Source organism: Trachypithecus francoisi, unplaced genomic scaffold (genome assembly GCF_009764315.1).
Source record: "Trachypithecus francoisi isolate TF-2019V2 unplaced genomic scaffold, Tfra_2.0 Lachesis_group13, whole genome shotgun sequence".
Lineage (NCBI taxonomy): Eukaryota > Metazoa > Chordata > Mammalia > Primates > Cercopithecidae > Trachypithecus > Trachypithecus francoisi.
Window position 1 is genome coordinate 69,122,699 of NW_022681458.1, and position 25,605 is coordinate 69,148,303.

At 39.7% G+C, this 25,605-nt stretch overlaps 2 protein-coding genes across 6 annotated transcripts in view; one reads left to right on the forward strand and one right to left on the reverse strand.

Annotated features, from left to right (window-relative positions):
• The window catches only part of MAP3K20 (mitogen-activated protein kinase kinase kinase 20), a 195,867-nt gene extending 190,946 nt beyond the window's left edge, over positions 1–4,921 (reverse strand). The window contains exon 1 of one of the 3 annotated variants that reach the window (XM_033231103.1): positions 4,640–4,921. The gene's annotated coding sequence lies outside the window, so the exon portion shown is untranslated. The remainder of the gene's footprint in view (positions 1–4,639) is intronic. The other 2 variants (XM_033231102.1, XM_033231104.1) reach the window with 2 other exon arrangements.
• On the forward strand, positions 3,189–25,101 carry LOC117094850 (translation initiation factor IF-2-like). 3 transcript variants are annotated; one of them, XR_004441699.1, is made up of 4 exons: positions 3,190–3,461; positions 3,728–3,814; positions 7,480–7,619; positions 24,858–25,101. XR_004441699.1 is itself a non-coding variant. In XM_033231105.1 (3 exons), the coding sequence occupies exon 3, from the start codon at positions 4,101–4,103 to the stop codon at positions 5,205–5,207; it is 1,107 nt and encodes a 368-aa protein (XP_033086996.1). In that variant the 5' UTR covers positions 3,189–3,461; positions 3,728–3,814; positions 4,033–4,100; the 3' UTR covers positions 5,208–5,940. The 3 variants fall into 3 exon arrangements, 2 of the variants coding, with proteins under 2 accessions (XP_033086996.1, XP_033086997.1); XM_033231105.1 differs by lacking the exons at positions 7,480–7,619; positions 24,858–25,101 and adding an exon at positions 4,033–5,940 and having other exon boundaries at positions 3,189–3,461; XM_033231106.1 differs by lacking the exons at positions 7,480–7,619; positions 24,858–25,101 and adding an exon at positions 4,086–5,940 and having other exon boundaries at positions 3,189–3,461.
• Positions 25,102–25,605: the final 504 nt, after the last annotated feature.

Here is a 25,605-nt window from a genome sequence, read left to right on the forward strand (position 1 = left end):
CCAAAATTCATGTTGAAATTTAATTACTTCGTTGCTAATGTAACAGTACTAGGAAGCAGAACCTTTAAGAGGTGATTAGGTCATAAATGGATTCTCGCTGTTAGCCTGGGAGTAGGTTAATTATCTCAGGAGTTCACTTTTTCTCTTTGTCTTTCATGGCTTGCTTTCGCCTTCCACCCTTCCACAATGGGTGATTCTCGCCAGATGCCAGAGCCATGTTCCTGGACTTTCCAGGCTCCAGAACCATAAGCCAAATAAATTACCCTTGTTCCTTGTAAATTACCCAGGCTGTGATAGACTGCTCTGGCAGCAGAAAACAGACTAGGAGAGTGGGCAAGCAGCTCTGTGTATAACTTGAAAGATGTGGCAAAACATCCTTCTTTATCACACTGATACAGTGGCTGAATTTTCATGCACTGTCACGAGCATTTCTATGTGCTTTCTCATAAAGTCATGCACCACATAACTATGTTTCAGTCAACAATGGACTGCATATATAACAGTGATCCCATAAGATTATAATAAAGCTGAAAAATTCCTATTGCTGAGTGATGGCACAGTTTCCTAACATCATAGCACAATGCATTACTCATGTGTTTGTGGTGACACTGGTGTAAACAAACTTATTACACTGCCAGCTGTATAAAGGTATGGTACATACAATTATGCACAGTGCACAATGCTTGATAAGGATAATAAATATTACTCATGTATGTATTTACTATACTTTTTAATCCTCATTTTAGAGTGTACTTTTAAACTTAAAAAAAAAAAAGTTAAGTGAGGCAGGTCCTTCAGGAGGTGTCCAGAAGAAGGCATTGTTATCATAGGAGATGGCAGTTCCATACATATTACTGCCCCTAAAGACCTTCCAGTGAGACAAGATGTGGAGGTAGAAAGCAGTGATATTGATGATCCTAACCCTGTGTGGGGCTAGGCTGATGTGTGTGTTTCTCGGTTTTTAACAAAGTTTAAGGAGCAAAACAATTTTTTAAATTTAAAAATAGGAAAAAAATCTGACAGACTAAGGACACAAAGAATTTTTGTATAGCTGTACAATGTGTTTGTGTTTTAAGCTAAGTGTTATTTCAAAAGATTCAAAAAGTTTTAAAAAAAAAGTTTAAAGTTTATAAAGCAAAAAAGTTACAGCAAGCTAAGGTTAATTTATTATTGAAGAAAAATGTTTAAATAAATCTAGTAGAGCCTAAGTGTATAGTGTTTATAAAGTCTACAGTAGTGTACAGTGATGTCCTGGGCCGTCACATTCCCTCACCACTCACTCACTGACTTGCCCAGAACAACTTCCAGTCCTGCAAACTCCATTCATGGTAAGTGCCCTATACAGGTGTACCACTTTTTATCTTTGATACCATATATTTTATACTGTATTTTTACTGTGACTTTTCTATTTTTCGATAGAAATACTTATTATTGTGTTACAATTGCCTATTCAGTACAGTAGCATGCTGCATAGGTCTGTAGCCTACCAGCAATAGGCTATCTCACACAGCCTAGGTGTGTAGTAGGCTATAGCATCTAGGTTTGTGTAAGTGTACTCTGCAGTGTTTACACAACTACAACATCACCTAACAACGCAGTTCTCTCAGAACGTATACCCATCATTAATGGACACATGACGATACTTATCCTTAGAAGCAGGTACTACTGTCCCTAACTTATATGAGTGAGAAAACTGAGGATCAAGAGAATGAAAGTAGCTCAAGCCAACTACCTTACAGGTGACACCACTTGTGTCAAATTCAGGCCTGACTCCAAAGTCCTATCATTGTTTTCTACCATATCGTGACTTTTTGTTAATAACATTCTGCCTCCTCCTTCTAATTTGCCTTTTGTTTTCCCTATTTAAACTAACTCTTTTCTTATTACAGTAATTACTGGATTGCTTACCATCCACCTAAAGTTCAATTTGAGGCTTTAATTTACTATTACAATTGAAGACACTGGGGTTAAGGTGTCAAATGTGTGGCTGCTTTGTTCTCACAGATTCTACTGTGCTGGGATTACTTAACAGTTATTAGGGTGTAATCGATGCTTCAGCTTTTCGTAGGAGGGTCTGACATAAAAGCACCCATGTATCTGTCAAATCGAGCTAAGCTCTAGCATTCACAGTCCTCTTCCCTTACCAGGTACAATTTTCTGGTCACCGCTGGAACTCTGCTTATTTGTGTCTACTGGGGCAAAGTTAATAGCTGCCAAAAGACTAGCCTAAATCTTGCTTGCAGTAAGACCAAAAGGTGCCTTAACTGTTCCTATTACATTTAGATAGACAAGACACTCACCCTGTCAATCTGTCCTGGGTAGAATAAAATGGAAAACAAGTGATCTAACTTCATTTTTATTTCCAACATCTCAGGATACAGATATAGGGCTATCTTATTCCAAGAAGTACTATATCCCTACAACACCTTTTTGCAGTTTAAGAAAACAAACAAACAAAAAAACATTGATTCATCTCTTCTGAATCTACCAATTTCTAAAATAAACTGTCCATTTTGCTCTTTCACTTCCCCCCAATAGCTTCACCTTACATCTGACTTCTTTTCATGAAACATCATTGTAATTTCTTCAGTGTTTTCTCTGATGATTCGATTATTCACTCCACACTCCTCATATCTCCTATTTATAATTTTGTAGCCCTATCGAAGTCAGTTTCACTGCTCCTTCCAGATAGGCTCTGAGCCAATATATTGCCAATAACACTCACTCTTGTGCTAAGTTAAAATACACAGTGCAACTTGCCAAGTTTCCTTATTTGGCAAGAAGGCCCCTTAGTTCCCAAGATCTTTGACCATCCATTTTTAGATCCAAGTCCGCGTGTTTAATATTTGGATATTTTTCTCTCTCTCCCTCTCTTTACTGTGTCTTTATATATTCCCTAAAAGAATAAGATAAACAGATCAATCATTTATTTGCTTTTTTAGACAAGAAAGAAAGTCCTTGCAATTGCATCATGGTCATTTACTCTGGAATTATTATCACTAAATGTTTTTATTTAAACAACAATATTTTGCAGTTAAAAAACTCTCCAAATAAACTCAAAAAGTTACAGGAATTAAATTGTGAAATACTAAAACAAACAGTGCAGGGGTCCAAAAGACCATTTTTATCTTAACTCTCTATTCCCAAACTAAATTCGTATTCATTTACAATCTCCTAAATCTCTCACTATAGTAGCAGGAATTTAAAACAAAGACTCTACAAATGACCATAATCATAATGAAAATGCAGCCATCACTTTTTTTTTTTGATAATTGAAAAACGAGTGAAATTTCACTGTGGAGATAGGCCTACTACAAGGAGGACATTAACTAGCCTTGAATCACTTGTTTATTTTTGTCTTTAAACGTGTTTGGAGGTTTGGATCCACTAAATCCTAGCTGTTAATTTCAAGGAAGGTCAGGGAAACAAGAAATCTCTCCTAAAACAGCTTTGGGGTTAAAGTAGGTACCGTTTTCAACAATCTTAATTCAAATATCCTCAAATTCACTCTGTAAGACGATTCGCACACACCATTATTAATGAGAGCTGCTTACTGTACTATACTTGGAATGGGCCCCTAAATTGTGTTGCTTTCATTATTACAGAAACTAACAAAAATAGTAATTAAGTTCCCCATAAACAGTGCTTATGCGCGATCTCAAAGCGCATCAGAAACACAGCATTTTTGGCTATCTAACAGAGATAACCTTTTAAAAAAATTTTTTAGGCAATCGGATGTCATCTAGCCAGTCCTGAAATAAAGTTTTCTGAAAGCTGTCAGGGGCAAGCGAGGCCAGGCGAGGCGGCGGCCTGGGTAAGTACTTCTGGGCCTGGTGCAGGTCTGGGAGCCCACAAAAAGACGGCTGCCTGAGGGTCGCCAAAGGGGACAACCCGGGCTCCGGTGGGAGGAAACGGGGAAGCCCGAGAGGGCGGGCGCTCCACGCTGCCCAAGCCCGGGGAAGGAAGGGTGGGGAGCGGCGGCTCTGGGTGGCTCTGGATACATTTACGCATGTTTGTAAAACTAATCTTTAGTGTTCATTGTTCCTGCTGGTTATTCGCATGGCCTAATTACGTGAGGAAAACAGAATGAAAGAAAATGGATGGGAAGCAACACCGCTAGCGGCCGAGTTCTTAGAAAAGCAGAAGTTCGTCGTCCCTCCTCGCACGCACAGCGAGTGCTGGGAAGTGGCCTGCATCCTGCCCTGATTTGGGGGCCTCGCAGTTGCCCTCCCGACAGTGCCCCAACCACCCGCTGCTTGGCAGGCTCTGCTGCTTGCAGAGCCCCTGCTCGTGCCGCACGCCCAGGGCCGTGGAATCCCGAGCCGCTCGGGCCTGCGCCCCGCGCCTCCAGGCACCAACTTCTCCGTGGGACCGGCCCGAACTCTCCCGAACCGCACTTGGCGGCGCCGCGGCCGAAGTCCAGCAAGGACTCCTCCGGCGCGGCAAATACTCGCTCCGACCGAAGCCACCGCCGCGCGGGTCCTGGGTCGGGGAGGGGAGCCCCGAGTAGCCTCCCGAGGCCGCCTGGACTCCCGGGCCCCAGCGGAGCCTCGGCCCCGAGACGCGGGGACGACTCGCGAGCGCGGCGGGCCTCGCCCCCTCCCTCCCCGCCCTCCGCGGGCTCCAGCCTGGATCCTACCTGGCTCCCAGGCCGGGCGCGAGCAGCAGCCGGGGGCGCGGAGGCCCCGCGCGCGACGAGGGCGGCGGGGGTTGGGACGACAGCGGCCCGCGCGGCTCCCACGCTTCCGCCGGAGTCAGGAGTTGAACATTCCGCCTCTCTGCGCGGCGCCAATGAGGAAGACAGTCACGGCAACAGCACCACCTATCTCCCAGCGCGGAACGGCCGGGCCGCCCTCCCCTCACACGCGCGGGCAAGCGGGGCGTGGGGAAGGCGCTTGGGCCAACCTGGCCTGCGCCCGGGGGGCACCATCCGCCCCGCGCCCCGGCACCCGCCGAAGCCCCCAGACACACCTGCCCTGCTGTCGGGGGAGAGCTGTGGGGGTGTTCCCCCTGGCCACCATATTTTTGACGAGTTAACACCACCTGCTACTCCTTCAACTCAGTCTTCAACAAACAGGCGCGGGGGACGCAAAGAAATAGAGGCTGTTTTGTGCCCTGCAAGAGTTAATTCTCTAGTTGGGAAAGGGACAAACGTAGAGATTTCTGGGAACACAGGTCTGAAGCCTGCCTCCCTAGAAAGATCATAGGTACCTCTGGAATTTTGAGGAGGGGCCGTGGTCCGCTGCTCTAGTTGGTCACTTTAACAGAGCAGAATTCAGATGAGGAACCAGAGTCCATTACAGGCCTAAGCCAAAGGTAGAGGTGGGCGTTGGGAAGAAAAGAAATTTCTGATTGGGGAGGATGGTTTTGTGAAGGAAAAGTGTGAGGAGGTGGCAAGGGCATGGGCAACATTATCCAGGAGTTTGAATTTGAATTTTATTATCCATGGACACCGGGGAGCAGTGAAAAATTAGAATCAGAGGGGTGAAATGGGTGTTTGTGTTTTTGTTTAAACTGTAATTTTGAGAGAGTAGTCCACAGTAGTTGTAGGTTGGGTTGCTAGGATGGGACCAGGATGAGTGGTAGATATTGTCACCACCCGGTTGTGGGATCATGAGGACCAGAGTTAGGGTGTAGGAAATGGAATTAAAAAAAAGAAATGGGCTGGGTGTGGTGCCTGTAATCCCAGCACTTTGGGAGATCAAGCTGAAGCTGAAAGGATTACTTGAGACCTGGCTGGATAACATAGTGAGACCTCATCTCTAAAAAAATCAAAAACTTAGCCCGGTGTGGTGGCACGCATCTATAGTCCCAGCTACTCGGGAGGCTGAGGTGGGAGGATCACTTGAGCTGGGGAAGTCGAGTCTGAAGTGAAACACAATCGCATCACTGCACTCCAGCCTGGATGAGAGTGAGACTCTGTCTTTAAAAAAAAAAAAAGAAGAAAAAGAAGAAGAAATGGAATTGAGAGAAATATTAAATATTTCAGCAAGAGGGCACAGAAATTGGTAACCCACAAGATTTAGAAGAGAAGAAGCAAGATTTAGAAGAGAAGAAGAGGAGAGATGATGCCAAGATTTCAGACCTGGATGACTGGAAGAATGATGGTGTCATTGACAGAAATAGGAATACGTGAAAGGGAAGCTGGCTTCATGTTGAGTTTGAGGTCATAGGAGTAAAAACAGGTAGAGATGCAGCAACTGAAATATGAAACTGAAATTCAGAAAAGAGGTCAAGAGTGAAATAGAAAATTTGTAAGTCATTCAATAGGTTAAAGATATGAAAGTGGAGGGAAGGGTGAATAGAGGTTAAAAAACAATTTATTAGTCTGATATTCAAATTAATTTGCCCTTTGATAAGGACTGGAGATTTTAGCATTAATAAATTGTATTTTGGTAACTTAGAAATTAGAATTGATGAAAATTGCCATGCTAAACAAATTTGTAATGCAAGTCTAATAAAATAATTCAAATAATTCCATCCTATCCATTCAAGGAAAAGCTAAGGCTCTTTAGCATAGGCCCCAGGCATGGGAAGACTGCAGTCGTTTTACCTTACCTTCAGAAGCACTTGTTTGTGATGGAAAGGACACTAGACTGAGAGTCAGAGAACCTGACTTCTGATCTCAGAGCCACCGATTATCAGCTATAGTGCTTTGCAGGATAGGCCACAGTTTCCTCCTCTACAAAATAAGAGGGACTAATTAGAAGTTAGTTACAGGTTCCAGCTTTAAAACCATGAATGTATTGCTTTAAATTTGGAGCCCATGGCTTCAGAGCATTAATATTTTTAGCCACATCGCCCTTGCTTCCCATCCCTTTTCCTTCATTCTGTTTTCCTCACATAATTAGGCCAAGAAAATAACCAGCAGGAACAAGGAACACTAAAGATTAGTCTCAGAAGCATGCTTAAATGATAATCTAGTAGACATTGACTTGTCTTCCCAAATAGGTTGCAAGCCCTTTGAGGTCACATCTTCTATTATGTGGTATCAGCATTGTATTGTCCATAGCTGAAATAAATATATAATGATTGCATGATAAACTGATTGCCCCAAGTTTGGTTTTTCTTTTGTCAAGCTGCCTATTTCCTATTGATTATGCTGATCTTTTAGGGCCCCAGACCTAATAAATATAGTCTAGTATGTGTTCTCAACACTGACTGCTTTTTTGAACTTGCAAATCTTTTTTGAATTGGTTAATGCTCACCAGGCAGAGTTGAGGTTTACCTGTGTGAAAAGCAATAATAAAAGAGATCTAGTCAAACCTCTCTTATCAAACCTGTCTATTCGTTTACCTCAAATGTTTCCACACTAAAAATAGATGTACTCTTAGCAGTGGGGTGGCTTGGAAGTCCTTAGCACCCTCTTATATCCAAGAACATTCTCCAAAAGAAACATGCAATCTAAGTTGAAAAATATAAATAGAGCTTAAGGAAAAACTTTCCTACCCCCCATTCAATGCGACTGTTTCCTCTAAGCCCCTCTTCCAATAGATATTCTGAAACTGCCACCAGCTATCAGTGGATGAGAAAAGTGCAGACACAAATTCTATGAATGGCAGAAGGAATGGCAACTAAAAGGAAGAAAGCAGTCTTTATCCTCCGCTCCTCTTATGGTGGTAAGAGTTATGGTGCAAGCTGGCACCCAGGGGCATTTTCTCTAGCCGTCTTAGTTCTCCATCTTAAATTGTTTATAGTCTATGCCCAGATCACAGCTAAGAATTACCCAACTTTTATGCAAAGACCAAGACTTTACCTCCTGTACAACTCTAAATCCCTGGGAAATAAGGTGTGTAATCAAACATCCTGTAAGTCATTTAACCATTACCTTAAAATTATAAATGAAGCCTAGATCATTGTTTGAGTTTAGTTTTTACATCTAACTTGAGGATCAAAGAGATTTACAAGAATATTCAGGATATCGAGTTTATTTAGGCACCCTGGGACATGAAAGGAGCAGTGTGGCAAGAAGACATGTTGAAGACTTTTACAAAATGTATTCAACAAGCATTTACTGACTGCCAGGCAATGTGCTGAGCTTTATGATTATAGCAGTGAACAAGCATGGTCCCTTCTCTCACAGAGTTTTCAGAGTGCGATGGAAGAGCCAGCAAAGACACAAGCAATTACACTGTGGTATGCTCTTAAAGGGGCAAAGATTGAGGCTTCCAGCAGGGTACCTAGCATAGTTTTGAGAGGTCAATGAAGGCTTCCAAGTCAAAGAAGCTCAAAGTTGATACAAGAAGAAATGACGAGGATTTGCTGGACAAAAAGGAGGAAAAGATATTCCAGGCAAAGGGAATAAGTGCAATGGCCTGAAAGCATTATCAAGTTCAAAGAATAAGTTCTTTATGTATCTGAATAAAGACATCACCAGCAGGGAGTAATAGCCCTCATAGTAGTAGTAACAGTAATAGCAGAAGCAATAATAATAACAGATGGTTAATATTTACTGAATAGTCATACGCTATGCACTGAATTAAGAGTTTTACACAGACTCTCCCCATTTAGTCTTCACAATAACCCTAGCAGGTAGTTTAAGTCATCATTCCATGCTATGGAGCCAGAAAAAGTCTTGGAAAGGTTGGGCAACTTGCCTTCCCTCAGGGAGCAAAAGGTGGACTTTAGGCTTGTTTTTTCAGATCAAGCAGTTCTCAAACTTTTTGGTCTCAGGACTCCATTACACTCTAAAAAAGTCACTGAGGATACCAAATAGCTTTTAAGTGAGTCATATCTATCAATATTTATTCTATTAGAAATTAAAGCTGGGCGCGGTGGCTCACAGTTGTAATCCCAGCACTTTGGGAGGCTGAGGCAGGTGGATCACAAGGTCAGGAGTTCGAGACCAGCCTGGCCAACATGGTGAAACCCCGTCTCTACTAAAAATACAAAAATTAGCTGGGCCTGGTGGCACGCGCCTGTAATCCCAGCTACTCTGAAGTCTGAGGCAGGAGAATTGCTTGAAGCGGGACCCGGGAGGCAGAGGTTGCAGTGAGCCCAGATGGCGCCACTGCACTCCAGCCTGTCTACAGAGCGAGACTCTGTCTCAAAAAAAGAAAAGTTAAAAATAATTGACTTAAAAATAATAAGCCAATAAGCCTACCTATGTTAACATAAATAACATTTTAGTGAAAAATGACCATTGCCCCAAATTTTAAAAAACTAAAAGAATACCATTGTTTTACATTTTTGCAAATCTCTTTAATGTTTGGCTTAGTAGACAACAGTTGGATTCCCATATCTGCTTCTGAATTTATTCCAATATCATACTACGTGTATCCTCTGGGAAATTCCACTGTATACTCATGAGAGAGTGTCAATATTTTTATCAAGAGTTCTGACCTCGCAAATCCCCCAAAGGGTCCCCAGGCTGCGTTTTGAGAACTGTTATTTTAGAGTCTGAAGGGAGTTGGTTGCCTTGTTCTCTGCTTCAAGATGCAGCATAAGAGGGCAGCTGCATCAAGCAGGGAAGAGAGCGCTTTGCTAAATGTTAGAAAATCTGGGATGTGGTGCCAGCCCAGTCCTTAAACGACTGTCCCTTCCTTGGGACCATACTGCCTGAGAGTCATGTGGGATAATAAAGTCCTACATATCTGAGTCTTGAGTCCTAGTTACTGCTCACTCTTTACTGTTGTTTGCCATGCTACTTTTCTTTAAAATACTAGATCTAAACTTTGACTGAATCATAACTTGAGTTTGTCACATCCATTCAGCACTGAGCCTTGCTTTCTTTTCTTTTCTTTTCTTTTTTTTTTTTGAGACTGAGTCGCCCAGGCTGAAGTTCTGTGGCATGATCTTGGCTCACTGCAACCTCTGCCTCCCATGTTCAAGTGATTATCCTGCCTCGGCCTTCTGAGTAGTTGGGATTACAGGTGTATGCCACCATGCTGGGCTAATTTTTGTATTTTTAGTAGATACAGGGCTTCACCATGTTGGTCAGTCTGGTCTCAAACTCCTGACCTCGTGATCTGCCTGCCTCGGCCTCCTAAAGTGCTGGGATTACAGGCGCGCACCACCATGCCTGGCTGAACCTTGCTGTTCTTTCTACTCAACCTTAACTCTACTTTATTGCAAGAAATTCATATACCTCTTCCCAAAGACATAACAACTGATATAATTTTCTGGCAGATCCTGGAGTTATTTATTATTAAGTGGTATTGTTAAGTGAAGGGCTGGTAATGACTTTGGATATGAACACTGGGATTCACTGAATCCCATCATGGGTTCACTGAAATCAAGATGTTTCTAGTTTTTGCTACTGGTATCACAGGAGGTCAGTGTGGATCTGATTTCAGTGAAACATTTGACAGTGTTTCTCAGGATGGCTTTAGAAATCAGAAGGAAATTTTAACTGATGACAACACAATACAGTGAATTTCTATTAGATTGAAAACTGAGCCACAAATGCTGATGAGTGGATCAGTGCCCTGGTGGAGAAGGGTTTAAATGGTACGTTACTGGGCTCAATTCTTTATCCTGCCCTGTTGAACATTTCAACAACTTGGATGAAGACCTAGGAAGCATGCATATCTAATTAGGGACTAGCATGAATTTAGAAGGAATAGCTAATAAATTAGGTAGAAGAATCCTATCAAAACTAAAAAACTTTTGCTTACAACCTTTATTGATGCCTTACTGCCTAATATGTCAGTCCCAGCTCTTTAGGATGCATTCAAAATCCTCCATTATCTAACCCAAACTTATAACCCCAAATCCTCCTTTTTCTAACCCAAACATTATCTCACGTCATCACAGGCCTCATGACAAATAGAATCATTCATTTTCCAATTTCCATGCTTTCCTTTTAATTACTTTCTTCTAGCACCCCTGCTGTCTTCAAGGCCCAGCTAAAATGCTCCCTTTCTCAAAAGCCTTTTCCAATCCTCTGTTAAGAAGTAATCTTGGGAGGCCAAGGCAGGAGGAGCACTTGAGCTCAGAAGCCTGGGCGGCATTCTGAGACCTCGCCTCCACAAAATATTTAAAAATTAGCCAGGCATGGTGGCATGTACCTGTAGTACCAACTACTTGGGTGGCTGAGGTGGGAGGATCGCTGGAACCCAGGTGGTTGAGTCTACAATGAGCCATGATCAAGTCACTGCACTCCCGCCTGAGTAACAAAGCAAGACCCTGCCTCAAAAAAAGAAGGAGTAATCTTTCACCCCTTGGAATCTTAGAATACTTTTGTTTACCTTTTGGGTTTTGCCCCATATTATGATTATTTACAAGCTGTTGTTCCCTCTCTTCATGATCTTTAAAGGGAAGATCCACCTATATTATTATATCTGTGCAAACCCACCTCAACTGACATAAACATTGCTTGCAATCACTCAGTGAATATTTATTTAATGAAGAAATGAATAAAAGAAAGTGAATTCCTGATTGAATTATGATTCAAGGAACTACATTTAACTGTCTCAGAGAGTTCATTTGCAGAGAAGTATGGAAACTAATACTACATGAACACTGATTCTGTGTTAAGCATTTTATCAGAAGTTATGCAAATACGTTACTTATTTAATTTATTTAATCTGTAAAAGAAGAACTGAAGACTCAGATGCTAAGTAATTTCCTGAATATCACATAGCTAATATGTGGCAAAGTCAGGATATAGATAAGCCTTGATCTATCTGAGTCTATAGCCCATATTGTTTTTATTGTACTGTGAATCAATATACTTTTAGATGTTTTTGATAAAGAAATGGTCTATAAGAAGCACCTGGTCAGTCTCTATAATTCTTTCTCAAAGGGGGCAGCCATTGCTAAAAATTGGAAAAAAAGTGGCATATTTTATAATATGTACCACAAGACCTTTGCACAAATCAGAGGCAATTCCGTGTATTCCATATCTTAGTACATGCCGTCGAGTAGTGTTTTTCTGAAAGATTTTAAAGTTTTCGGTCTAATTTATTAAAACAAAATTTACTAACTAAATAACGTAGCAGCAAAGGGCTGGTACCTGTTTAGATAAGATGATACAAGAGTTTTAAGGTTTTAAAGGCATGATTTCTCACTACTTTATTGTAATTAATCGTTCAAGAATAGTCTCAGACTACTATAAAGAATATCTTCCTATACACAAATCCTCAAACACTACAGAAATGTTCAAGAAGGAGAATACCCAGGTGGAAAAAGTCTGTGCATGGGCCCAGCTTTAATTTTTCCACCATTGCCCCCTCCCAACATCTTCCACTACATGTTGGAACCTGCCTACATCAGTTCTTATGCTCCTTATCACACCTGATAACCAAGAATACCCTGCTTCCATCCCAAGTGCCGGGGTGGCAGCCTGTGTTCAAAAAAACATTAGTGAAATCTAAAGAAAAGCATACATAATATAACTACATAAAAATAAAGTGTTATAAACCTAGTCAAGTTTCTGAAATTGAGGCTTCTACTTTAAAAGATCCAGTAAGCAGGGATGAACTTTCATCCCCAGGTGGCTATATCTTAGGTGAGCTGGTAAACATTACAGATACACTGTTACTTTTTTACAGTCCTCAGAGCTTCCCCTAGACATATCTTGCTGTTTTCCTGGATAAACCAAATTCTCAGACCCCAACTTCCAGACATTCTAAGAAACCCAACAGTATAACCCCATGTGTCATTCAGCTGTACCACCAATTTCTTTAATTTAGGGATGTGCAATAGAGCAGGAGAACTCTTCTATCTGTTGATTTCTGGAAAAGCAAGAATTATATTTTATAAGGTAGCTATTAGATCCATTTAACAATCACTCATAAATAATCAAGTGACATAAGTGTCTTTTATATAAAATTTTCAGATATCTGTAGATTTCTCATGGTCTTTTTCATTATATACCTGATTAGATGATACTAATACATAATCATCTGTCTCCCATAGTAATCCCTTTCATATGCATTTTTAACTGATGTGCCTGATCTGTGTTTTCTTCATTTCTCTTGCTACCAAAAGTCTACAACTAAGTAACATACTTCCTCTGGACTGCCTGGAGGAAGAGTGGGAAGTAAGGGAATGACTACTACTTCCCAGGATCTGGGTTAGGACCTCCCAGATGTGGATTTAACAACTTCTTATAATCAGAAAATCCTGGTCAGATTTCAAAGTCACTTTTCTGGCCACACTTCTTTTGTATTATTATTTCTCATGTTGAAATTTTTCTAACTGATATTTATATAGGTTCGACCTTTCTTTTTTCTTTTCTTTTCTTTTTTGTCACTGTTGGCTCTTCCTTAACTTTTCAAGGTCCATTTGTATTAGGCCCCCATCTGCATTGTTGTTTGTCACACCTTCCGATTTAGCAACATCTGCAAATTTCATTAACATGCTATTTACTCCTTCTTCCAGATCATTAATAAATGCTATTTCTTATGTATTAAATTTTGCGGTCGAATAGATTTAATTTGCTGTTATAATTTCAATGCATGTTTTCTAAAGACACAATGCAGTTAAGAATGGCCTTAACATAGGCTTAAATCCATACCCAGTTTATGGTTATTTTACTATTATGCAATCCATTTGTGTTCTCTAATCAGCACTGTTGTGAGCTCCATTGAAGCCATAATCTATTGATTTTTTCTTCCCTCTCTTTCAATACAGTCATCATCTTGGCTTCAAATGCACAGCAATAGCAGAGTTAGAACTATTGTTGCAGTGCTGTAATCCACAGCTATATATAAAAGGAAATTAAGACTTTTTTCCTCAGTGGATATTCTTCCACTGATTTAAGAAATGCTGTATATTAAAAAATTTATTTTATAACCATAACTTTTTATGCATAGTATCAATGTTCTAAAAAGAAATAGATTCTAGATCTTTTTTATAAATAAGTAAAGGTAATATATACAATTGATATAAATGTTTTATATACTTATATAAAATATATTTGATATTTTATATATTTACATATATAAAATAGGGATATGTGTGCATGCATTTTATATATATATATAAAAAATTATTTTTTGAGTCAGGGACTTGCTCTGTTGCTTAGGCTGGAGTGCAGTGGCACAGGCACAAACACCACTCACTGTAGCCTCGACCACCTGGGTTCAAGTGATTCTCCTGCTGCAGCCATCTGAATAGCTAGGGCCACAGGCATGCACCACCACACCCGGCTAATTCTTAAATTATTTGTAGGGATGGGGTCTTGCCATGTTGCCCAGGCTGGTCTCGAACTCCTGGGTTCAAGCAATGTTCCTGCCTCAGCCTCCCAAAGTGATGGGATTATAGGCATGAGCCATTGCACCTGGATTGGGTCTACATATTTAAATATATCTGCTCACTTACTCCTTGACTTCTACAGACTCTAGGGTGACATTGCTTTTACAATAGAATTAGACATGTCACCTTCAAATCAGAGAATGAGGTTTCTTGAGCCTTTTTTTTTTTGCCTCCTTCCTCCTTATCAAAACTTGTGTAGTGCCAGTTTATGTTCTCAGTAGGATAGCTTTCCCACAAGCCACTTGTTGCAATTCTTTCGTTCATGTATTACAGTTTTAAATAATTATGTGAGATTAGTCTTCAGGTTTCTATGTAATATTTCCAGGAAATATTTTCTTTTCTTTCAATCTTAGTTCCTTTTAGTCTACAGTGTTCTCTGGATATGGCCCCATGGTAATCTTTTCTTTTCCACCTTGAGAAATGAATCTAACCTCTCAAACTCAGCTTCCCCTGTTGTGAATTGTCCCTCACAGCTTTCCTATCCATATCACAGTGTTGTTGCCAAGTTCAGATGAGGAAATTTATGTAAAAGTATTTCATAAGTTTTAAAAGCATATAAATGGCATTATTTTTGTTGAAACATAGTAAAGGCAAACATATATATTGTTTGCACTGAGAAGTAAAAGCTGGATTTCCAGATGATTTTCCATGTTGAACTTTTGGTAAATGTCTCTTTTTTTTTTGCTGTCAATGCAATTGAGTTCTGAATCAAGGAATTGAGTAACAAAATATCTGTAGTTTAGAATGTTCCTAACTATACAGCATACAATATTACATCTAAGATTGTTAAATAATTCCACAGTAGAATTTTAAGAAAAGATGAGACATAATACAACTAAATAAAATTTGTATTCCTATGGAAAACTCTTTTTGACTTTTTGTTGTTGTTATTGTTGTTGTTTGTTTGTTTGTTTGAGACAGGGTCTGAGTCTCAGACTGCACTCATACAGGCTGGAGTGCAGTGGCACCATCTCAGCTCACTGCAACCTCGGCCTCCTGGGTTCAAGTGATTCTCGTTCCTTAGCCTCTTGAGTAGCTGGGATTACAGGCATGCGTCACTACACTCGGCTAATTTTTGTATTTTTAGCAGACACAGGGTTTTGCCACGTTGGCCATGTAGGTCTCAAACTCCTGGCCTCAAGTGATCCACCCGCCTCAGCCTTCCAAAGTGCTGGGATTACAGGCCACCGCGCCTAGTCATTTTTTCACTTTTTAAAATTGTTTTTGAAGTCTTAAAGAGTGGAACTTTTGTTGAAAACATTAATTGGGTTATGTATTAGTTTAATTTTCCATCCAGGGTAATTCATCTTATATATATTTTGGAGGTTCCGTGAGAGTTGATTCTCGAGAAAGACACTTGACTGGAGTCTGTTCTCACTAATTCATCCTCCTGACACATAACACTCTTTTCATTACCAATCATGTTTTATGATAATTCTCCCCACTTTCAACTTTTTCTTTAGAAATGGCCTTAGTCTATGATAATGATAAAGTTGTTGCTGTTGTTATTTTCCTAGTGGAGAGAGAAAATTGAACACAGGTAGGTACATGGTAGGAAGTAGTAGGTAGATAGGTAGTATTTGGTTATGGCAGCCCAAGCTGACTAACACAGGAGTACTTTAATGGAAAGAAAGTTCTATCAGAAAGAAGTGGAGAGCAGGGCTATTTACTTATCTGTATGTTCATGTAACTGTAAACCGTTCACACACACACACACACACACACGCATACAAGCACATTTTTGCCTCAACTATTTAAGTATTTTAATCAAAATTCTTTTTACTAGCAGATGGCAGGGAAAAAATAAAAGTGTTGAAATAACTGGATAATTGCCTAAGTTTTCACTTTGTTAATATAGAGCAAACCTTCCCACCCCACTGTGGTAAACATTTCAAAATAATTATAAGTCAGATATACAAAATTGTACTGAATCATTTCAGTTGAGTAATCAAAATTCAGCCTCGCTTAGCCAGCTTCCATCTGTCTTGACAACCAGTTTATCTGGATTATTTTACCATGCAAATTAGTTACATAAACCCCTCTAAGAAGTTTCAATGTGTCAGATCACACAGCTTAATAGCTATGAGCAACATCTCCAGTCTCTGGAGGAAGTTGTCTTAGACATATCTTTAGATGATTCAGATCCTGATGGACCTGGACACTACAAGTTTCAGGGTTGACATCTTGTTATAGAACAAAGTTCATAGGTATTTTTAAAGCCCTGGGCCCTTCAACTGTTCACTCACCTTATCTGTAAATGTGTATAAAGATGGAGACCAAATTCGAGCTGTCACCCTTCCCCAGATTCATAGACAAATCAGGGTGGACCTTGAGTAGTCTTAGTACAAGAGAACTTGATAGCTTGATGAATCCCTTGGGATAAATGCTAATTAGGACTTTGAAGTGTCTAAAACTCAAAGATTAGGACTCTGAAAATGGTGTAGCATAGGGACACCATCTTTTTTTTTTATTTTTATGGTACTCGTTTTCTCAGACATCTCTGGTGATTGTTTGTTATTGTCTACACGTAAGAATGAAGAATTATGTTGGTTATTTTAGTTAGCTGGCATGGATTATCTCCAGTATGGTAAAGTAGATTTTTTAGCCATAGGATGCTTTCTGAATAGGAAAACTCAATGAGAATCTTTAGTACAAGTTGGCCAGCAGGCTTACTGTAGGGTAATATATTCATAATTGGCTCAGCCCGTGTGGTTGAGTCAGTGCCAGCATGCCTTGAACTTTTTCTGTCTTATTTCATGAAGTTATAACCCATATGGCTAATGAAAAATGTGAGAGATGATATTGGAGGTGATTTTTTAAAGTGGCAGGAAGAGTATATTGCTCAGTATTTAAATGAAAATTTTTGCCTCCAGCTTTTGGCTTAAGATTGACTTGGCAATGCAGGCTCTTTTTTGGTTCCATACAAACTTTAAAGTAGATTTTTCCAATTCTGTGAAGAAAGTCATTGGTAGCTTGATGGGGATGGCATTGAATCTATCAATTACCTTGGGCAGTATGGCCATTTTCATGATATTGATTCTTCCTATCCATGAGAATGGAATGTTCTTCCATTTGTTTGTATCCTTTTATTTCATTGAGCAGTGGTTTATAGTTCTCCTTGAAGAGGTCCTTCACATCCCTTATAAGTTGGATTGCTAGGTATTTTATTCTCTTTGAAGTAATTGTGAATGGGAGTTCACTCATGATTTGGCTTTCTGTCTGTTATTGATGTATAAGAATGTTTGTGATTTTTGCACATCAATTTTTGTATCCTGAGACATTGTTGAAGTTGCTTATCACCTTAAGGAGATTTTGGGCTGAGACAATGGGGTTTTCTAGATAAACAACCATGTTATCTGCAAATAGGGACAATTTGACTTCCTCTTTTCCTAATTGAATACCCTTTATTTCTTTCTCCTGCCTGATTACCCTGGCCAGAACTTCCAACACTATGTTGAATAGGAGTGGTGAGAGAGGGCATCCCTGTCTTGTGCCAGTTTTCAAAGGGAAGGCTTCCAGTTTTTGCCCATTCGGTGTGATATTGGCTGTGGGTTTGTCATAAATAGCTCTTATTATTTTGAGATACATCCCATCAATATCTAATTTATTGAGAGTTTTTAGCATGAAGGGCTGTTGAATTTTGTCAAAGGCCTTTTCTGCATCTATTGAGATAATCATGTGGTTTTTGTCATTGGTTCTGTTTGTATGCTGGATGACGTTTATTGATTTGCATACGTTGAGCCAGCCTTGCATCCCAGGGATGAAGCCCACTTGATCATGGTGGATAAGCTTTTTGATGTGTTGCTGGATTCGGTTTGCTAGTATTTTATTGAGGATTTTTGCACTGATGTTCATCAGGATATCCCTGGTCTAAAATTCTCTTTTTTTTTGTTGTGTCTCTGCCAGCCTTTGGTATCAGGATGATGCTGGCTTCATAAAATGAGTTAGGGAAGATTCCCTCTTTTTCTATTGATTCGAATAGCTTCAGAAGCAATGGTACCAGCTCCTCCTTGTACCTCTGGTAGAATTCGGCTGTGAATCCGTCTGGTCCTGGACTTTTTTTGGTTGGTAGGCTATTAATTATTACCTGAATTTCAGAACCTGTTATTGGTCTATCCAGAGATTCAGCTTCTTCCTGGATTAGTCTTGGGAGGGTGTCTGTGTTGAGGAATTTATCTACTTCTTCTAGATTTTCTAGTTTATTTGCATAGAGGTGTTTATAGTATTCTCTCATGGTAGTTTGTATTTCTGTGGGATCAGTGGTGATATCCCCTTTATTATTTTTTATTGTGTCTATTTGATTCTTCTCTCTTTTCTTCTTTATTAGTCTTGCTAGTGGTCTATCAATTTTGTTGATCTTTTCACCAAAACAGAGATATAGACCAATGGAACAGAACAGAGCCCTCAGAAATAATACCACACATCTACAACTATCTGATCTTTGACAAACCTGACAAAAACAAGAAATGGGGGAAGGATTCCCTTTTTAACAAATGGTGCTGGGAAAACTGGCTGGCCATATGCAGAAAGCTGAAACTTCCTCACTCGTTAAACAAAAATTAATTCAAGATGGATTAAAGACTTAAATGTTAGACCTAAAACCATGAAAACCCTAGAAGAAAACCTAGGCAATATCATTCAGGACATAGGCATGGGCAAGGACTTCATGTCTAAAACACCAGAAGCAATGGTAACAAAAGCCAAAATTGACAAATGGGATCTAATTAAACTAAAGAGCTTCTGCACAGCAAAAGAAACTACCATCAGAGTGAACAGGCAACCTACAGAATGGGAGAAAATTTTTGCAATCTACTCATCTGACAAAGGGCTAATAGAATCTACAAAGATCTCAAACAAATTTACAAGAAAAAAACAACCTCATCAACAAGTGGGCGAAGGATATGAACAGACACTTCTCAAAAGAAGACATTTGTGCAGCCAACAGACACATGAAAAAATGCTCATCATCACTGACCATCAGAGAAATGCAAATCAAAACCACAATGAGATACCATCTCACACCAGTTAGAATGGTGATCATTAAAAAGTCAGAAAACAACAGGTGTTGGAGAGGATGTGGAGAAATAGGAACACTTTTACACTGTTGGTGGGACTGTAAACTAGTTCAACCATTGTGGAAGACAGTGTGGCGATTCCTCAGGGATCTACAACTAGAAATACCATTTGACCCAGCAATCCCATTACTGGGTATATACCCAAAGGATTATAAATCGTGCTGCTGTAAAGACATGCACACACATATGTTTATTGCGGCACTATTCATAATAGCAAAGACTTGGAACCAACCCAAATGTCCAACAATGATAGACTGGATTAAGAAAGTGTGGCACATATGCACCATGGAATACTATGCAGCCATAAAAAAGGATGAGTTCATGTCCTTTGTAGGGACATGGATGAAGCTGGAAACTATCATTCTCAGCAAACTATCACAAGGACAGAAAACCAAACACTGCATGTTCTCACTCATAGGTGGAATTGAACAATGAGATCACTTGGACACAGGAAGGGGAACATCACACACCGGGGCCTGTTGTGGTGTGGGGGGGTGGGGGTTGGAATAGGAGATATACCTAATGTAAATGAAAAGTTAATGGGCACAGCACACCAACATGGCACATGTATACATATGTAACAAACCTGCACGTTTTGCACATGTACCCTAGAACTTAAAGCATTAAAAAAAAATTTTTTTTTGCCAATGCTTGAGAGGTCTTAAAGAAATGATCAGTTATCAAGAAGGTAAAAATCAGGCCAAGCATGGTGTCTCATGCCTGTAACCCCAGCATTTTGGGAAGCCGAGATAGGTGGATCACTTGAGGTCAGGAGTTCGAAACCAGCCTGGGAAACATGGTGAAACCCCGTTCCTACTAAAAATATATAAAAATTATATATATATATATTAAATTTTATATATTGAAATTATATAATTTATACATATAATTTACACATATGTATACATAATTTATATGTAATATATACTTTATATATTAAGGTATATGTAATTTTTATATATTAAATATATATAATTTATATATTAAGTATATATAATATACTTATATATACTTAATATATATAAGTATATTATATATTAAGTATATTTATATATACTTAATATATATAAATTATATATACTTAATATATAAAAATTATATATAATTTATATATACTTAATATATAATTTATGTATATTAAATATATGTGTTTTACATATATTAAACATATAATTTACATATGTTAAATATATAATTTATATATTATATAATTTATATAAAATATATAATTTATATATATATAAATTAGCTGGGCCTGGTGGCATGCACCTGTAATCCCAGCTACTAGGGAGGCTGAGGCAGGAGAATCACTGGAACCTGGGAGGCGGAGACTGTGGTGAGCCGAGATCATGTCATTGCACTCCAGACTGGGCAACAAGAGCAAAACTCCGTCTCAAAAAATAAAAAATAAAATAAGATTTAAAAATTATATATATATGTGTGTGTGTGTGTATATCCTTAGAGGTTGTATATATATATGTGTGTGTGTGTGTGTGTGTGTGTATATTTTTTAAGTAGCTGGGAAGAAAAACTATCCCCTAAGTTTATTACAACTTAGAGGATTTGAAGAGAAAGGAAGAGTAACATTAACATGTATGCTGTGAATTTGTCTCCAGATGGAATGGCGATCACTTATTAGGCTCCTATTTCCATGAATGGATCCTCTGCTGAAAGTGTGCTTGGATACAGCAGAGCTAGAGAAGGCTTGGAAGTTTTGGTCTTCCTTTCTTTTTCTCTCCTACCAGGCTTTGAAATGAATTAGGTTGGTGCAATGGCAAAACCCACAATTACTTTTGTACCAACCTAAACAGGAAACATATTTGCTGCTCCTGATGTAAATTATGACATTCATCCTGAGGAGGCAGAAGGAGCTTTCACCAGTTTGGTTTGATTTTTATATATATTTATTTTTATTTTGTTTGTTTTTCTGAGGCAGGGTGTCACTCTGTCACCCAGGCTGGAGTGCAGTGGCAAGGTCATAGCTCGCTGTAACTTCAAACTCCTGGGCTCAAGCAATCTTCCCACCTCAACCTCCCAAGTAGCTAGGACTGTAGGTGCTTGCCATCAGGTCCAGCTAATTTTTTAATTTTTTGTAGAGATAGGGTCTCCCTATGTTGCCCAGGCTGGTCTCAAAGTCCTGGTCTTAAGCAATCCTTCCTCCTCATCCTCCCAAAGTGCTGGGATTACAGGCACCAGCCACTGCGCCAGGCCCAGTTTTGGTTTTAAATAAGATTATTTCATCTATTTTTTATCATAACAGTTTTTGTGGTTCCTATTTTTTAGTTTGATAGCACCACTCTAAAGATAAGGGACCTTGGTCATAGGAGAGTCTTCTGTTTGCTCAGTGCAGACAATACCTTCATCCTCAGCCCGAGTAGAGATTTTCAAGTTTGGAGTCAGAAGCTGTGAGAAGATTAAAGTGGTCTGCATAAAAAAGAAAACATGACCTAGGGTCCCCAAGAATGATCTGCAAACTACAGAGGGTGGAGAGAATTGGGAATAGAAAAAGGAGACCATATGACTGGCAGCAGAGGAGAAGGAGTTCCAGACAAGATATATCCAATGAGGACCTGTTAAAATGAAATACTCTTGAGTTCTATAATGAAACGCCCTTGCCTATGTTTTCTTCAAAATATTCAGTAAATACACAGAGTTCAAGAATGCTTTGATTTCAGTGGAGTCAATTTCTAATGAAATAAAGTACAGAGAATAATATGAAAACATATATGGGCCAATCATGTGGATTTTAAGAGATAAACCATTTCAAATACAACTGAAGCTCCTTCTTGGATGTGAGTGAATCCCTTATGGTGAATACAAATAACTGTGATTTCCTGAGTAAAATCTTTCCGTAACTGATACATGGCATATATATGATTTGTGGGATATTTATGAAGGGATTCATATACATACATAAACACTTTTATTTTAAAGATAAAACTTTAGAAACAAATACTCCAAATCACTTTCCTAAAACCTCACTTACTATATTTTGGCAAAATTAATCTCATGCTTTGGTTCTTGAACTCCTATCTGTTATTTTTATTTTGCGGCATCAAAAGCCTGAATAATCAGTCCTCTTGGGGACGAGAAGCTAGGCAGACAGTGAGCCTCATAGTCAACAACATATGCCTTGGAATCAGATGTGCTTTGTTTGAGATCCCAACCTCTTTCATAATCCAAGTATGTGACCTCGGGCAAGACATTTCATTTCTCTCAGTGTTTCTTCATCAGTAAATAGTGAAACTTTTCGTTTCTTAGGTATTTAGAATAAAATGCTTTGTGTATGTAACTGGCACATAGTGGGTGCTCAATAAATGGCAGAAGAACTGGCAGACAAAAAGCACTGATTACTGAACCAGTAAATAGCCCAGAAAATTCTCTTCCAAGGTCAACATTCAGAAAACTTTGTACTTAAAACTCTGTGTTCCTTAGTGACCTTGCTTTTCTTCTAATTTAAAAAACAAGTACAGGACTTCCTCTATTTTTCCCCTAGCAACCATCTCATCGTGCTCAAAAGATTTCCCTGCCCCGTGCTACAGACTTTCTTCAGTTGCTGCAAAGATGATTTTTTCTAATGCATAAACAAACTCTACACAATAAGCCTATAATACAACTGAGTATCACAGTTATTCCCATAATCCCCTCCACCCGCGACTGTTTCAATATTGACTTAATGTTATTCATTTGCTTGTGTTGTTATTGAAAACGAATTCTTAATTAAAATGGCCCAGCATCACCTGGCTCACATAGAGTGCCACAAACAATAATCCCTAATTTAATGTACACTTTGGCTTATACCTACAATTTAATTTCTGAAGCCAGAAATATAAATGGATTTTTACAATGGCTTCTGAGTACTAGGTGGGGGAAGATTAGGACTGCTAATGAAGAGCTACTTTCTTAGGAGGCATCTCGTAACAAGGCATAATTGTTTCTAGGCAAGATAGACTGAGCATGTAAATGAACACCCAGTTTAGGCTAAAATCTAATTTCTGGCATGATCTATGTCTATATGAGTTGTGTTAGATTTTGGCTTCGTTTCTGGTCTACTCTTTCATATATGAATATTTTATCTATTGTTAAGGAGCATGAGTCTTTTATTCTATTTTCACTTCTTTCTTTTATTCAGTAATTTGAAATGTTTTCTATTCTGCTGCAAATAACTTTTTAGTTGTGCCTATACAAAAATATGGTATCTTGGTACAATTATTGCAGCAAAAACTTTGCAAAACTGGTGTAACCCAAGTTTGAAACACAAAGGACAGACATCTGATAGAACTCCTAAACTGCCTCTCTAGCCCAAGTCAATTTCAATGACTTAAAGCCACCACATCACTTTCTCTCCTTTTCCATCCTTTCATATTTGGTTTGGCTGAAGACTCTCAGGCATCCTTGAATGTTCTAAAGCACCTCTTTCTGTGGCCTCTCATTATAGCTGAGAGGCAGGAAAGGCACTAATATTTCTTGAGCACCAAGCACTCAGTATGCCAGACACTTTCTACACCTTCACTCATTTAGGACTCCCCCAGCTTTTGTGAGGCAGGTGTTGTCATTCCCATTGGCAGATGTAGATAATGAAGCTCAAAGAGGTAAAATAGCAAAGTTCACAGCTGAGGGCTATCACATTACAACAGTGTAGGCCACAACACACACAACACGAAGCCTGGTTGAGGAGGAGCTCTCTGTGAGGCAGTGCCAATGGAGACAAGGGTTGACTCTTGCCTAATACACACAAAGTTGCTGACTATACTGGAGGTGGCCCTGATTGAGTCAAACCCAGGTCTGCCTGATCTTCAAGCTGGTTGTCCTTCTGCTAGTCCTGCTGCTTCCCCAAGAGCTAATAGAGTCACCCTGGAGAGGCACTTTCAACAGCTGGCTGCACCACGCCTGAAAAACTCTCCTCAAACAAGAGCAGTGGACCTTCCAGCCACTCCCATTATGTGCTGCCCTCACTCTAGTAGATGGTTTGTGAAAATGGCAACAGTTTTCCCCTCCTTATATTCACAACTTTGATGATATGACTTCGTAGTGCCAGACATCAAGATACAGAATTCTTTCTCTACTCTTTGACTCTTGGCTATCCTCTTGACCACTTTGGTCAGCAAAGTGCTGCAGAAGTCATAGTGTCCTCTTGGAGCACCAGTTCTGAACCTGGGCCTCCAGAGCTCTTGTTTATCCTCTTGCTTCCTGGGAACCCTTCCCAGCCAGCAAGTGATGAAATCCAGGATAGCTGGTTGGAGAGTGAGAGACTATATGGAACAGAAACAAGCCATTCCTTCTGAGGCCACCCTAGACCAGCTGACCACAGATACATGCCTGAGTCCAGCCCTGATCTGCTAAGTCTGGCTCAGATGGCAGAACTGTCCAGTTAACCCATCAACTCATGGTTCATGGTTGTTGATTTAAAGCTTGTGGTTTTAAGTCACTACAATTTAGAGTGGTTTATTATACAGTGTGATGGTTAATTTTGTCAAGGTGGAGGGTGTTTTTCAATGAGATTAACATTTAAATTGGTGAGCTGTGGGTAAAGCAGACTGCTCTCCATAACGTAGATTGGTCTCATCTAATCCATTAAAGGCACCTGAATAGAACAAAATGACTGGCCTCCTTCAGCAAGAGGAAATGCTCCAGAAGACTCTGCCTTTGGACTTCATCTGCCCCACCAGCCTTCCTGGGTCTCCACTTGCCGGCCTTCAGACTAGAACTGCACCATCAGCTTTGCTGGGTCTCCAGGCTGTCAGTCCACACAGTGCATTTTGGACTTGCCAGTCTGCATAACCATGTAAGCCAATCCCCTATAATAAATCTCCCTTAAAGCTCATTCTGTTGGTTCTATTTCTCTGGATAACCCTAATACACACAGCAACTGATAAACTCACTGATAACCCTGAACAACCTCTTTATTATTCTAAAGTTACCACACCTTGGCTAGTGCAGAACATGTTCCCCAAGAGCTTCTGTGTCTCCTTACCTCAAGCCCTTCTCCCTCCTGGGGAGACTGAATCATCAATCTGTCCCTCTGTCCTAAAATATCAGGACTCCTGACTGAAATCATCGATTCTCCTCCATTCCTGCCAGGTCCTTGATGTTATCACCTGGAGACTTTTGCCACCTGTCTCTGGCTAAGGAAATAGATGGAGACCTGATGCAGCTTTTCCAGTCCTCTTTTTGTCTCAGGTGCTGCAAAAACCTGTTCTGAAGAGGTTTACACCAACTTTTGCTCTCATGTTTCTCTTGTACTGGTCCTCCTATTACAGAATTCCACTCTTTCTGAGTTTTCTCTGGCTAGGAAGAGTCAGAACCCTCCCAAAGGAAGATACAGGAA

Coding starts and splice junctions, on each gene's coding strand:
- LOC117094850 (XM_033231105.1), top strand. CDS start 4,101: ATGGGAAGCAACACCGCTAGCGGCCGAGTTCTTAGAAAAGCAGAAGTT.